The sequence below is a fragment of the Oncorhynchus clarkii genome, chromosome 7 (assembly GCF_045791955.1).
Source record: "Oncorhynchus clarkii lewisi isolate Uvic-CL-2024 chromosome 7, UVic_Ocla_1.0, whole genome shotgun sequence".
Classification (NCBI taxonomy): domain Eukaryota; kingdom Metazoa; phylum Chordata; class Actinopteri; order Salmoniformes; family Salmonidae; genus Oncorhynchus; species Oncorhynchus clarkii.
This window is the reverse complement of record NC_092153.1, coordinates 53,273,609-53,286,404: the sequence shown is the minus strand read 5'-3', so window position 1 is coordinate 53,286,404 and position 12,796 is coordinate 53,273,609. Positions and strand designations below refer to the sequence as shown.

The 12,796-nt window shown below is 44.2% G+C and overlaps 1 protein-coding gene across 4 annotated transcripts in view; it reads left to right on the top strand.

The window, feature by feature from the left end:
• Positions 1-12,796, top strand: part of LOC139414316 (paired box protein Pax-7-like) — a 71,928-nt gene that overhangs the window by 32,613 nt on the left and 26,519 nt on the right. For 2 of the 4 annotated variants that reach the window (XM_071162233.1, XM_071162235.1), the window contains exon 5: positions 2,133-2,320. In XM_071162233.1, the coding sequence (XP_071018334.1) occupies positions 2,133-2,320 (188 nt within the window). Of the gene's footprint in view, positions 1-2,120; positions 2,321-12,796 lie in introns of all 4 variants that reach the window. The other 2 variants (XM_071162232.1, XM_071162234.1) reach the window with 1 other exon arrangement.

Genomic DNA, 12,796 nt, shown 5'->3' with positions numbered 1-12,796 from the left:
AAAAGTGGGAGCCAGTGTTGGGGAATCAATCTTTATTAAAAAGGGTTAGACGAAAGAATTGATTTAATGAATGCGGCCTCATGTCTTGCGGCCGCATGTAATCCGCAGAGAATCGTTAGGCGTGAGCTCAGGGGGACAAAAAGACGTTCTCAGAAGACTCATCGAGTGGCCTGTAATGATAGTCTCCATATAATCCCATAATTCCTTGTTTAATTAAACTCCAGAGCCGGCCTTGAGACCCAGCCAGATTTGGTTCCTCTTTTATTCTCACAGTTGTTATTTGAAGGCTATTTGGCTTCAGTTTGTCCATGTGGTATGCTGAAACATTCGAGAGGGCTTTGTTGAACTGAGCTTAGTTGTGCCCATAGCCAATACAGGGGATTCACCTGGGCTAACTTTCAGAAGACCGTTATGGTTGTCATTATAGTTGGGGAGAAAGCGTTTCTGTAAGGGACAATGAGTTTTGTTCTATAGACTATCTCTCGTTTTTTGTTCTTTACCCTTCTCTCCTTCTGGACTGTACATGTATGATGCAATCCAGCTAGGCCTAGAGCAACACTGGCTTGTCAATGTCTCAATGAGCACATTTGTGAAAATATGCATTTTATAACAGGAAATGAACAGGGCCATGTAGTTTGAATAGACATGCAGAGGAGGTGAAAATGATGCAATTTCCTAAATTCAGTTATAATGGTAATGTGCTGTGGTAATACATATTCGCTGTCAGAAACATTCCTCTTGGCCAGGATTGGATGGCTTTGTGCAGTATCTATATTCCTCTAGCGAAAATGCAGCAGCTTAGTTGAATGCATAAAAGTACTGTAAGATATATTGTAATTCATTTATTGACAGCAGTATCATAGAAAGACAGAATATGGGACTGAATGGTTCTGGTGTGATATTGTTGTAGTGTTCTGTATATTCTGGCTCTACTGTTCTTTTTAGCAGCAGTGTGCCCTGGGCCATTGTGAGAGAATAGTGTGGTGAGGAACAGCAAGGTGGCCTGGGTAGATTAACCCTTCCATCCAGCGCCCCCTCCCCTCCTGCCCCCAATCGCCTGCGGCCCTCTGCCTCCAGCCTCTGGCGCCTCTCTCCCCCGCTCTCTCTCTCTCAAGGCAGGTTTGGGTATCAGGCCTCTTATATACTGTATAAATATCCACAGATTAAGATAATATTTGCTCTGTTGTGTTCGGAGAGAGGGAAAGCTGTCATTTGAAGCTTCTTTGCAGCCTCTCCCCCTCAAGCGACAGCCTCTGATGTGGGTTTTGCCCCTAAACTACTAAAAGGGGCTTTTAGGGCTTGTATTGACCATTTCAGGGTTTCATCCATCCTTTTTATTAGGGCTGGGATGATAACAGTACCGCGATACTCGTTAGTATCGTGACATGGAAACAAAGCACAAAGTGGATTTCACTTCTTTAGGAAAACAGCCCTAATGTTGGAAAATCATTATGTTGTCATCCAGAGTCACATTTATTTCGCCATGGAAAACATATTGTGATACTGGTATCGTCACAGCCCTACTTTTTATTGCCCTTTTCAATGATTTAGGTTAATTAACAAAAAATGCTGTCAGAACAGAGGCTTGAGGGTAAACACAGACACAGCAGCCCATCTGTAAATAGCACACCCAACTACCTCATCACCATATTGTTATCTTTTTGCTCTTTTGCACCCCAGTATCTCTACCTGCACATCATGATCTGCACATCTATCACTCCAGTTTTAATGCTAAATTGTAATTATTTTTGCCCTATGGCCTATTTATTGCCTTACCTCCCTAACCTTACTACATTTGCACAGACTGTATATAGATTTTCCTTTTGTGTTATTGACTGTACGTTTGTTTATGTGTAACTCTGTGTTGTTGTTTTTGTCACACTGCTTTATCTTGACCAGGTCGCAGTTGTAAATGAGAACTTGTTCTCAACTGGCCTACCTGGTTCAATAAAGGTTAAATAAAAAATAACAAAATAAAGACAACTGAAGAGATAAATAACTAACCAGTAAAATGGACTTCCTTTCCATTGTTACTAAATTCCCTTGTATTATTTTAGTGTATTTCCTAGTATTAACTGAGCTGGCTCTTCCCCTCTTCTCCCTCTTCCCCTTTGGCCCAGGTAATCGTACAGATGAGGGTTCAGACGTGGAGTCGGAGCCGGACCTTCCCCTGAAGAGGAAGCAGCGTCGCAGCCGCACCACCTTCACAGCCGAGCAGCTTGAGGAGCTGGAGAAGGCCTTTGAGAGGACACACTACCCAGACATCTACACCAGGGAAGAGCTGGCCCAGAGGACCAAGCTCACTGAGGCCCGCGTGCAGGTTAGTTAGACACACAAACAGTTGGCACGACGCATGACACATCACTGATGGTAGCGCTCACCTGGTAACGCTCAACACATTCTGTCATGGCTGCTGAGCATTATCCAGGTGTTTAGCACTGTTTTCCTGTACTGTCATGACTGCTGAGCATTATCCAGGTGTTTATCACACTAATCTAAAGCACTGTTTTCCTGTACTGTCATAGCCAAAAGTTTTGAGAATGACACAAATTTTGTTTTCACAAGGTTTGCTGCTTCAGTGACTTTGGATATTTTTGTCAGATGTTACTATGGAACACTGAAGTATAATTACAAGCATTTCATAAGTGTCAAAGGCTTTTATTGACAATTACATGAGGTTGATGCAAAGAGTCAATATTTGCAGTGTTGACCCTTCTTTTTCAAGACCTTTGTAATCTGCCCTGGCATGCTGTCAATTAACTTCTGGGCCACATCCTGACTGATGGCAGCCCATTCTTGCATAATTAATGCTTGGAGTTTGTCAGAATTTGTGGGTTTTTGTTTGTCCACCTGCCTCTTGAGGATTGACCACAAGTTCTCAATGGGATTAAGGTCTGGGGAGTTTCCTGGCCTTAGACCCCAAATATTGATGTTTTGTTCCCTTAGCCACTTAGTTATCACTTATGCCTTATGTCAAGGTGCTCCATCATGCTGGAAAAGGCATTGTTTGTCACCAAACTGTTCCTGGATGGTTGCGAGAAGATGCTCTCGGAGGATGTGTTGGTACCATTCTTTATTCATGCCTGTGTTCTTAGGCAAAATTGTGAGTGAGCCCACTCCCTTGGCTGAGATGCAACCCCACACATGAATGATCTCAGGACGCTTTACTGTTGGCATGACACAGGACTGATGGTAGCGCTCACCTGGTCTTCTCCGGACAAGCTTTTTTCCGGATGCCCCAAACAATCGGAAAGGGGAATCATCAGAGAAAATGACTTTACCCCAGTCCTCAGCAGTCCAATCCCTGTACCTTTTGCAGAATATCAGTCTATCCCAGATGTTTTTCCTGGAGAGAAGTGGCTTCTTTGCTGCCCTTCTTGACACCAGGCCATCCTCCAAAAGTTTTTGCCTCACTGTGCGTGCAGATGCACTCACACCTGCCTGCTGCCATTCCTGAGCAACCTCTGTACTGGTGGTGCCCTGATCCAGCAGCTGAATCAACTTCAGGAGACGGTCCTAGCGCTTGCTGGACTTTCTTGGGCGCCCTGAAGCCTTCTTCACAACAATTGAACCGCTCTCCTTGAAGTTCTTGATGATCCGAAAAATGGCTGATTTAGGTGCAACGTTACTGCAGCAATATCCTTGCCTGTGAAGCCCTTTTTGTGCAAAGCAATGAAGACGGCACGTGTTTCCTTGCAGGTAACCATGGTTGACAGAGGAAGAACAATGATTCCAAGCACCACCCTCCTTTTGAAGCTTCCAGTCTGTTATTCAAACTCAATCAGCATGACAAAGTGATCTCCGGGCTTGTCGTCGTCAACACTCACACCTGTGTTAACGAGAGAATCACTGACATGATGTCAGCTGGTCCTTTTGTGGCAGGGCTGAAATGTTTTTTGGGGATTCAGTTAATTTGCATGGCAAAGAGGGACTGCAATTAATTGCAATTCATCTGATTACTCTTCATAACATTCTGGAGTATATGCAAATTGCCATCATACAAACTGAGGCAGCAGACTGTGAAAATTAATATTTATGTCATTCTCAAAACTTTTGGCCACAACTGTACATGACAAACTTCAGTTTTTATATCCTGCTATAGTCTTACGAAATAATAAAAATCTACCCATCTACACAACTTACTCTACATTTTCAAAGTGAAATAATAATATAAAAAAATATAAAATGACTACTACTACTAATAATAATAAAAGAAGGCATCTTGATTGCGTTGTCTTCACACCCCAGAGAAAATCTAACACTGACATAGTTTTATTAGGGGGGGGGGGGGGTAATTATACAACTTTTAATGCCAAAGACACCAGAATGGCTTTCCAAGAGGTGTTGAATCTGCTTTAAAATCAGAGGCAACGTTTGAATATAGCTTCCAATCAATGATTCCCAAATTCCAAATGTACTGAGCTTAAACAATTTTGACAAAAGCAATGGATATTTTGCCCTAAGAGTTGTGCAAAATTGGTATCATCTTATTCAAAATGATGAACAGCTGTAATGGCTGCCCAAGGTTCTTCCTTCAAGTATTAACTCTGGGGTGTGAAGACACGCAATCAAGACATCTTCATTGTATCACTTGGAACATTTTCTTTAACCTCTCTTTCACTTCGGAACTGTGGAGTATGTTGTGTAGATCGGAGGCAAAACAAATCCCATTTAATTCCTTTTTAGATGACATTTTAAGGCAGCAAAATTTGAAGATTGTGCTAGAGGTATGTAGAGTTACTAGCGACAATATTCATTCATCCAAGTGCAGGTCTTTTTTACCCATATTTTCCCTCCTCACCTCACCTGGGAGTTGTGTCTGTGAGTCCTCATCTGTTCTAAGAAGGCCTTGACAGGGGAGGCTCCATTGTTTTACACCCAAGACTCCACAGGACCTGCCTGACAGCTTGTGTACCATGTGGTTTTATGTAACACTGAAGGAAAATACAGTAGAGTTATAGCAGCAGCTGTTCAGAAGGGAGGGAGGGAGAGAAAGAGAGAGAGGAGATGAGAAAGAGAGTGAGACAAAGAGAGGGAGAGAGAGAGGAAATGCATTCCTGATGGATTTCTCATTTCGGCCTTTGGCCAGCATCTCTCACTTTCAAGCCTGCCGCCGCTTGTAAAACCATGTGCATATCATGGAGGGTCCCTCATCCTCTCCAGGGACCTCATGCCCTGACAACAACAATCAATCAGATGCTAGTAAAAAAAGGGCAACCCTCTCTTCTTACCACAACCCCTCGCTCACTCCCCTTGAACCTCCCAAACTCTGAACCACCCCGCGCGATAACTGTTCCTCACACTCCAAACATGCGGTTAGGGGTAACTGATTCCACACATGTCTTTGTCTGTCTCGCAAACCCTCCAAACAGAAAGATGTCAAACTGGTTACTGCAGCACTCGGTGGAGAATGCTGAGAGATTTATCTCATGCATATTTTCTTGCGCTATATTACATTTCAGAATGTTTCAAATATGCTTATGAGGCACAATTGAACATGAGATTGGGAAGGTCTTTCAGTTATTATTTGATGAATCTCTTTTTCTGAAGATTCTCCTCCATTACAGTGTAAAGCATGTCTCATGAAATACATCTGGAAAAGACATGTCTAATATAATTTGAGTTATGACAGATGGGTTACAATGCTTCGTATTTACAATGTCATTTGGACAGATTTTTGAATTTAGACCCTGTAGAGTGGAGCTTGTGAAGCTCATTGTGATTGGTCTCGAAGATGAAAAGATCCAGCAAACCTATGTAAGATTGGTTGAGCAGAGTGCCATGTAGGCTAGAGCAGGGGTTCCCAAATTGTTTGGTTTAGGGGACCACTTAGCAATAGCAAATTTATTGTGGACCCCCTCATAATATCAGAACACAACACCTACTTCAGAGTGCGATAAAAATATACTTTTTGACTATGACTTCTGCAGTGCATGGCTGCACTATTTCGGTCTCGGGCCCTGGGATTGTTTTTTTAAAAGCCCCCCTCTTTGCATCACAGTGAAAATGCTGCAGTTTTAAAGCTAATTTCCTGCAATTCTACACATTTTGCCATGGGACAGAGAGAAAATATTGCAGTTTTAAAACTTAAATGACAGTGGATTATGTCAACAACAAAAATGTGTGGGGGGGAATACAAGAATACGTTTTTGGGGATAATACTGTGGATACCAATATCCCGTGAGCCTCCCAGGCCCATGTGCTTCTAAGGGTCAAGAACATACATTTTGGATGAATAATATTACATTGTATTGTATCGCACCCTCTAAACTTTTTTCACTGACCCCAAATTCAGTTAATCTGTTGTTTAATTCACATAAAAATAGTAATAATTTCGATCTACCCCACTGGGAACCCTTGGGCTACAGAGCATAGAGAGTCCTCTGTCTTGTCCATGTTCCAGGCACTTCACAACCATATTTGTAGGTCAATTACATTGACATATTAGAGAGAATCCCTTCAGGCATTTGCCTCTTTCGAGTATTTCTGGGAATTGATGGTAATTTGAAGTCTAAAAATGAAGAAAAAAAATGAACAGGGTTGAAAACTAAAAGGACACTTTTTCTCTCCTGCGAGATAATAGAGCTAAATGATGTCATGTGAAAACCTGAGGTATTTAAATCATGGACATCATTTGTTAATGCAGTTTCCCTCATCATCTCATTTTGAAACGCTTTGAAAGTCTCCAAAGATCAAATCAAACTTAATTTTCTGAGAAGGTCACCCCAAGAAACTGACTCTAGTTAACCAAAGTAAATAATGACCATCGGTCTTCAATGTTGCTCAGCGGTTTGGCAAGGTAGATGGGAGGAGGATTTTGGACGGACTATGGAGCCCATTGTAGCGTAGTTTCATTTTCAGGAGTCATGTGTGTCTTTTTCATTGGCTCTGCTAGAGCACTGCCTCATTGAACACCAAAGACTTACCCTGCTCCTCATCAACCTGCTCTTACCCTGCTCCTCATCAACCTGCTCTTACCCTGCTCCTCATCAACCTGCTCTTACCCTGCTCCTCATCAACCTGCTCTTACCCTGATCCTCATCAACCTGCTCTTACCCTGCTCCTCATCAACCTGCTCTTACCCTGCTCCTCATCAACCTGCTCTTACCCTGCTCCTCATCAACCTGCTCTTACCCTGCTCCTCATCAACCTGCTCTTACCCTGCTCCTCATCAACCTGCTCTTACCCTGCTCCTCATCAACCTGCTCTTACCCTGCTCCTCATCAACCTGCTCTTACCCTGCTCCTCATCAACCTGCTCTTACCCTGCTCCTCATCAACCTGCTCTTACCCTGCTCCTCATCAACCTGCTAAAGTCCTCAGACACATCCTCAATAAAACAACCACACTGACCACTGGAGACATGTTGATATAAGAACAACTTGGTGAAGCCTCTTCTCTAAAACTGCTCCAAATTCAATCAATACGTTTAAAAAAGCCAAAGGATGGATTTTGGTGTGTGAACTTGACAGTTTTAGTGTCAGTGTGTTTTGAAGATGTCAGCCAGCTGGGTTTTCACATAGGTACCCAAATGGTCCATCTCTGGGCAGAACTGAAGAACCTTTGGCCTGAGAGCTGACCTGCTCCAGCACAGCTGCAATGACGCATCTTCCAGATGTCAACGAGTGGGGAGGCTGAGAGGGCAGTGCTGTGAGGGAGAAACCCAGCAGAAGGGTGGTGTTGTAAGGTCTTAAAGATTTGAGTAGGATTTGAGGTGGTGGTTACGGCTTACCCTGTTAGTTGTTTTTCATCTCTAGGTGATCATCTGTAAAGCAGGGTGTGTGGTATACACTGCAGTCAGTAATATTAACTATTATCTGTGAGGGTAAATGGACCCACTCCAAGCGGAGAGCTCTTGTGTGGAAGGGTGCTCAGGAGGACTCCTGGTTTAACGAGAAGTGACAAGTGTTTGGTTTACCAGTGACTCCACAGCCCAAACTCACTGCCCCATAAACTCAGCCAACCCAAACCCCCTCTCCTCCCTTCCCTGCCTGCCATCTTGTGTCACACTATCTCATCCATCTTCATCAGGCCCACCACCACCTAAAACACATCTCCCAGCAGCTCCCAGCAGCCCTTTCCCAGCCCACTGTTTTATCACCCCAACTGACAAATTAGGGGATCTGATCCATATCTCACAGCCATTAGGTCCAGGCTACCCGTCCCTATAAATCTAGCTACCTGTCCCTATAAATCTAGCTACCTGTCCCTATAAATCTAGTGTCCCGTCCCTATAAATCTAGCTACCCGTCCCTATAAATCTAGCTACCCGTCCCTATAAATCTAGCTACCCGTCCCTATAAATCTTGCTACCTGTCCCGATAAATCTAGCTACCCGTCCCTATAAATCTTGCTACCCGTCCCTATAAATCTCACTTCCCGTCCTTATAAATCTAGCTACCCGTCCCTATAAATCTAGCTATCTGTCCCTATAAATCTAGCTACCTGTCCCTATAAATCTCGCTACCTGTTCCTATAAATCTAGGTACCTGTCCCTATAAATCTCGCTACCTGCCCCTATAAATCTAGCTACCTGTCCCTATAAATCTCGCTACCTGTCCCTATAAATCTAGCTACCCGTCCCTATAAATCTCACTACCTGTTCCTATAAATCTAGGTACCTGTCCCTATAAATCTAGCTACCTGTCCCTATACATTTAGCTACCTGTCCCTATAAATTTAGCTACCTGTCTCCTGCTCTGAGCGCCCCACTCTCTGTGCTGCCATTCTGCATCTGAAATAAAACACTCATTCCTGACTCGACCAGGCAGTGGAGTCCTTCCAAAGACTATTAAGAAGTGAAAAAGGCATCACTTGTGTCTATCCTTCAGAAGTTTGGGCCAGGTGGAGGGGGGTTGCTGTTGAGCGAGGGAGGGTAGAGAACAGAGGGAGGGGGGCCAGACCCTGGGCCTTAGCGTTGTAAATCAGTGCTCCTCTCCTCCTCACACATGAAGTGAATTACATTCTCTTCTATTTAGGCTGAAGTTTTTACGAGGCCGACTCTACCTCTTCTGAGGAGACTCATCTGAGCAGTGGCGGCGCTGGCTGGCTCGCTTAGCGAATCTGTCACATAGATCCCCTTTCATTACCAATAAACATTCTGCATGTAGCTATTATAGTTAGAGGGATCTAATAAGGTATAAGCATAGCCTTTTATGAAGTGTAGAAATCAATTTGGGAAGACGTTTTTCTCTCTATCTGGAGAGTGCGCTAGGCTTCTGATGCTAGCCGCGACACAGAGAGTAGAGGATCCTGCTCTGTTTGTCTCTGTGGTGCCCTGTCTCTGATCTCTGAGGCCTCTATGGAGAGGCTGAGGAGAGATCCCAGCACTACCTCATAGTGTCACAGAATAGATTATAGACTTTCTATTGAATGTCTTATTTTCATGTTGAACAACCAAATCTTGCAGAGTTCCATCTTGACCCATCTTGTCAATCCCCCAAAACTGAAAGGGACATATTGTCACACATTCATCAAAGATCAAATCAAATCAAATGTATTTATATAGCCCTTCGTACATCAGCTGATATCTCAAAGTGCTGTACAGAAACCCAGCCTAAAACCCCAAACAGCAAGCAATGCAGGTGTAGAAGCACGGTGGCTAGGAAAAACTTCCTAGAAAGGCCAAAACCTAGGAAGAAACCTAGAGAGGAACCAGTCTATGTGGGGTGGCCAGTCCTCTTCTGGCTGTGCCAGGTGGAGATTATAACAGAACATGGCCAAGATGTTCAAATGTTCATAAATGACCAGCATGGTCGAATAATAATAAGGCAGAACAGTTGAAACTGGAGCAGCAGCACGGCCAGGTGGACTGGGGACAGCAAGGAGTCATCATGTCAGGTAGTCCTGGGGCATGGTCCTAGGACTCAGGTCCTCCGAGAGAGAGAAAGAAAGAGAGAAAGAGAGAATTAGAGAGAGCACACTTAAATTCACACAGGACACCGAATAGGACAGGAGAAGTACTCCAGATATAACAAACTGACCCTAGCCCCCCGACACAAACTACTGCAGCATAAATACTGGAGGCTGAGACAGGAGGGGTCAGGAGACACTGTGGCTCCATCCGAGGACACCCCCGGACAGGGCCAAACAGGAAGGAAAGACAGATATATTCGTATTATGTACTTTAGGTTAAACACAATGATGTCACAGAGATATATCATTAAATAGTGATTTACCAGGTTGTTTCTATGCTAGGTCATTACCAATGGCAGGAGAGAATGGCATATTAGGATTCAGTAGGAGAGCCCACCCAACACAACATGCATCCATGCTCCCACCAGTCTGGCTTTATGTCGGTTCCATAAAGGAATGAATTGCGTTTATGTAGATTGTGGAGGAGAAATTGTTGCAATGCATCCGTGTGAATGTTGGAACAGTTTGTTATTATTAGAATTTAAATGACTTTCCTTCCGTCCCTCTGTATTCCTGATACTTATCGAGCTAATCCCACTCTCCTCTCAAATTCACCCTCACAGCCTCTCTAATTAGCATAGTGCCAGTCTGGCAGGCAGGCAGAGAGAGAAACAGCCAGAGCCAGTGAGGGTGGGTAGCGCATGGTTTAAAACCAATGAGGATTTCTATGTTGTTTTGCCTCTTTGCACTACTGTGGTCATTGTGTTTGTGGAGTGCACCGTTGAGAATACATGAGAAGAAGGGTTCATCCTTGATTTTGTAGCAAATAGTTCACTTTGTGGAATGTGTACACGTGGCACCGCTGTCTTAAGAAATTTAGAATAGTTACAATAACTTTAAATAAAGACAATTAGATCCTATTTGAGACAAGGGGTTTGAGTGCAATGTAATGTCATGCATTGCAGTGTTGTGTTAGTGTTATCGTAGATCAGTGATAAGCGAATGGGATTCTCAGCTCTGTAGAGTCCATTGTGTTGTGTTAGTGAGTGAGGTCTAGAGAAATGGTGGAATACAGACCCAGGCCACCCTCTCAGATAAGAGATAACATCCCACTGGGCAAAGACACTCGATCAATTTCTAATTTTCATTTAAATTTGGTTGAGTTGTCAACTAACATGAATTCAATGTGAAATCAACAAGATAATGTACCATGTCATTGGATTTAGGTTGGGTGAACAAAATGCTAAAAGCCCTTTTTTTACCCAATTATTTTTCCACATTGATTCAATGTCATCACATTGATTATTTGTGTTGAAATGAATTGGAAACAATGTTGGTTAACCAGTTTTTGCCCAGTGGGATGAAAGGATACACTGTATATGTGCCACTGCCAAATCAAAACGACATAAAAGCAACTGTTGTTAACACATATCTCTCCAGACCTTCACTTCACCAGACTCGGGCACATGTTTCCAGGACCTTCAACTCGTTCCAACCTTCATTTCCCCCAACCCCCCTACAGTCCCTCAGCTCAGCCCAGTAGCTCAAGCGGGTCTCTTTTTGTCTCCCAGGCTCCACTAAGCTCTAGTCCTAAGAGATGTGGTTGTGCCCCAGGTTTTCTACCATCCCCCCACCCTCCAACTTCCTCCAGTATCTCTCAGGGATACTGAACATAGTCCATGTTAGTCCAAGTGTAGAGGAAGCCAGGCAACCAGCAAACCTCTTACACTGGCAAAACAGGACAGAGGTGGATGCTGTAGTAGCAGACTTTGAGGTGAAATGGAGCAGGGATGAAGCTCTCTCTCTGTAGTGGAGAGGAATTCAACCGGATTGGGGAGAGCAGTGGATAATCTGTGGTCCAAGGTGACTTTGTGATCGGGTTCCAGAGTACAACTTCAAATGCTCCTCCTGTTTGTGTTGTGTGTCCATGTTTGTCTGTGTGTGTGCACTCGTGCGCGTGCATATGTGCGTGCACGCCTGTTGCTGTTGTAGATCCCATGGCTGCTGGAGAAAACATTCCATCTCCTCTGAATCAGCAGTGACGCATGGCCCCCTCTCGCCCAACAATACAGTATTGACCTGGTCACATTGGACCCAATGTTTGCCAGCGTTAACTCGATAGCGGTGCAGCCGTTGGCATTTTAGTTGACTTGAGTAGCTAGGCGTCGCAGCGGGCTCGTTCAAAGCCTCGGAGTAAATTCACTTAGACAGATGCGCTTCACAGACACCCCTCTCATTAAAGTGTATGGGTGAGAGAGAAAGAGAGACAGAGAGATAGAGAGACAGAGAGACAGAGAGACAGAGAGACAGAGAGACAGAGAGACAGAGAGAAAGAGAGACAGAGAGAGAGAGAAAGAGAGACAGAGAGAAAGAGAGAAAGAGAGAGAGAGAGAGAGAGAGAGAGAGAGAGACAGAGAGAGAGAGAACGAGAGACAGAGAGAGACAGAGAGAGAGAGAGACAGACAGAGAGAGAGAGAGAAAGAGAGACAGAGAGAGAGAGAGAGAAAGAGAGCGAGTGTTAAAGTGAAGTCAAAGGAAAAATAAAAAGTGGCCAAGGCATTTCTGTGTGTTTTGTGTTTGCCATGATAGAACACCTCCTGCCTGTGGCTTGACTGACAAAAATAAGGAAGTGTAATGGAACATAAAAGAGGGGCGGGGTGTGGGGTGAGGTTCAGAGGTCAGAGGTGAGGTGGCACTGCAGTGCCGGGTGATTGGGCGTGTGTGGAAGGAAGGGGTGTGTCCCCATGGCAGGCAGCTGTTTGTCCAGCTCCAGCTCAGAACCAGCACCACGCTCCACTACATCCCAATAGCAGCCACATCAGTGAGGGCAGCAGGGAGCCCTGAGCCATCGCAGTTCTTTATTTGGTCTAGAATAGTTTGTTTGTTCAATGGAAAGTGTGAGGAAATGATCTGCTTCCAGAAGAGGCTTCCTGTTGGTTGGG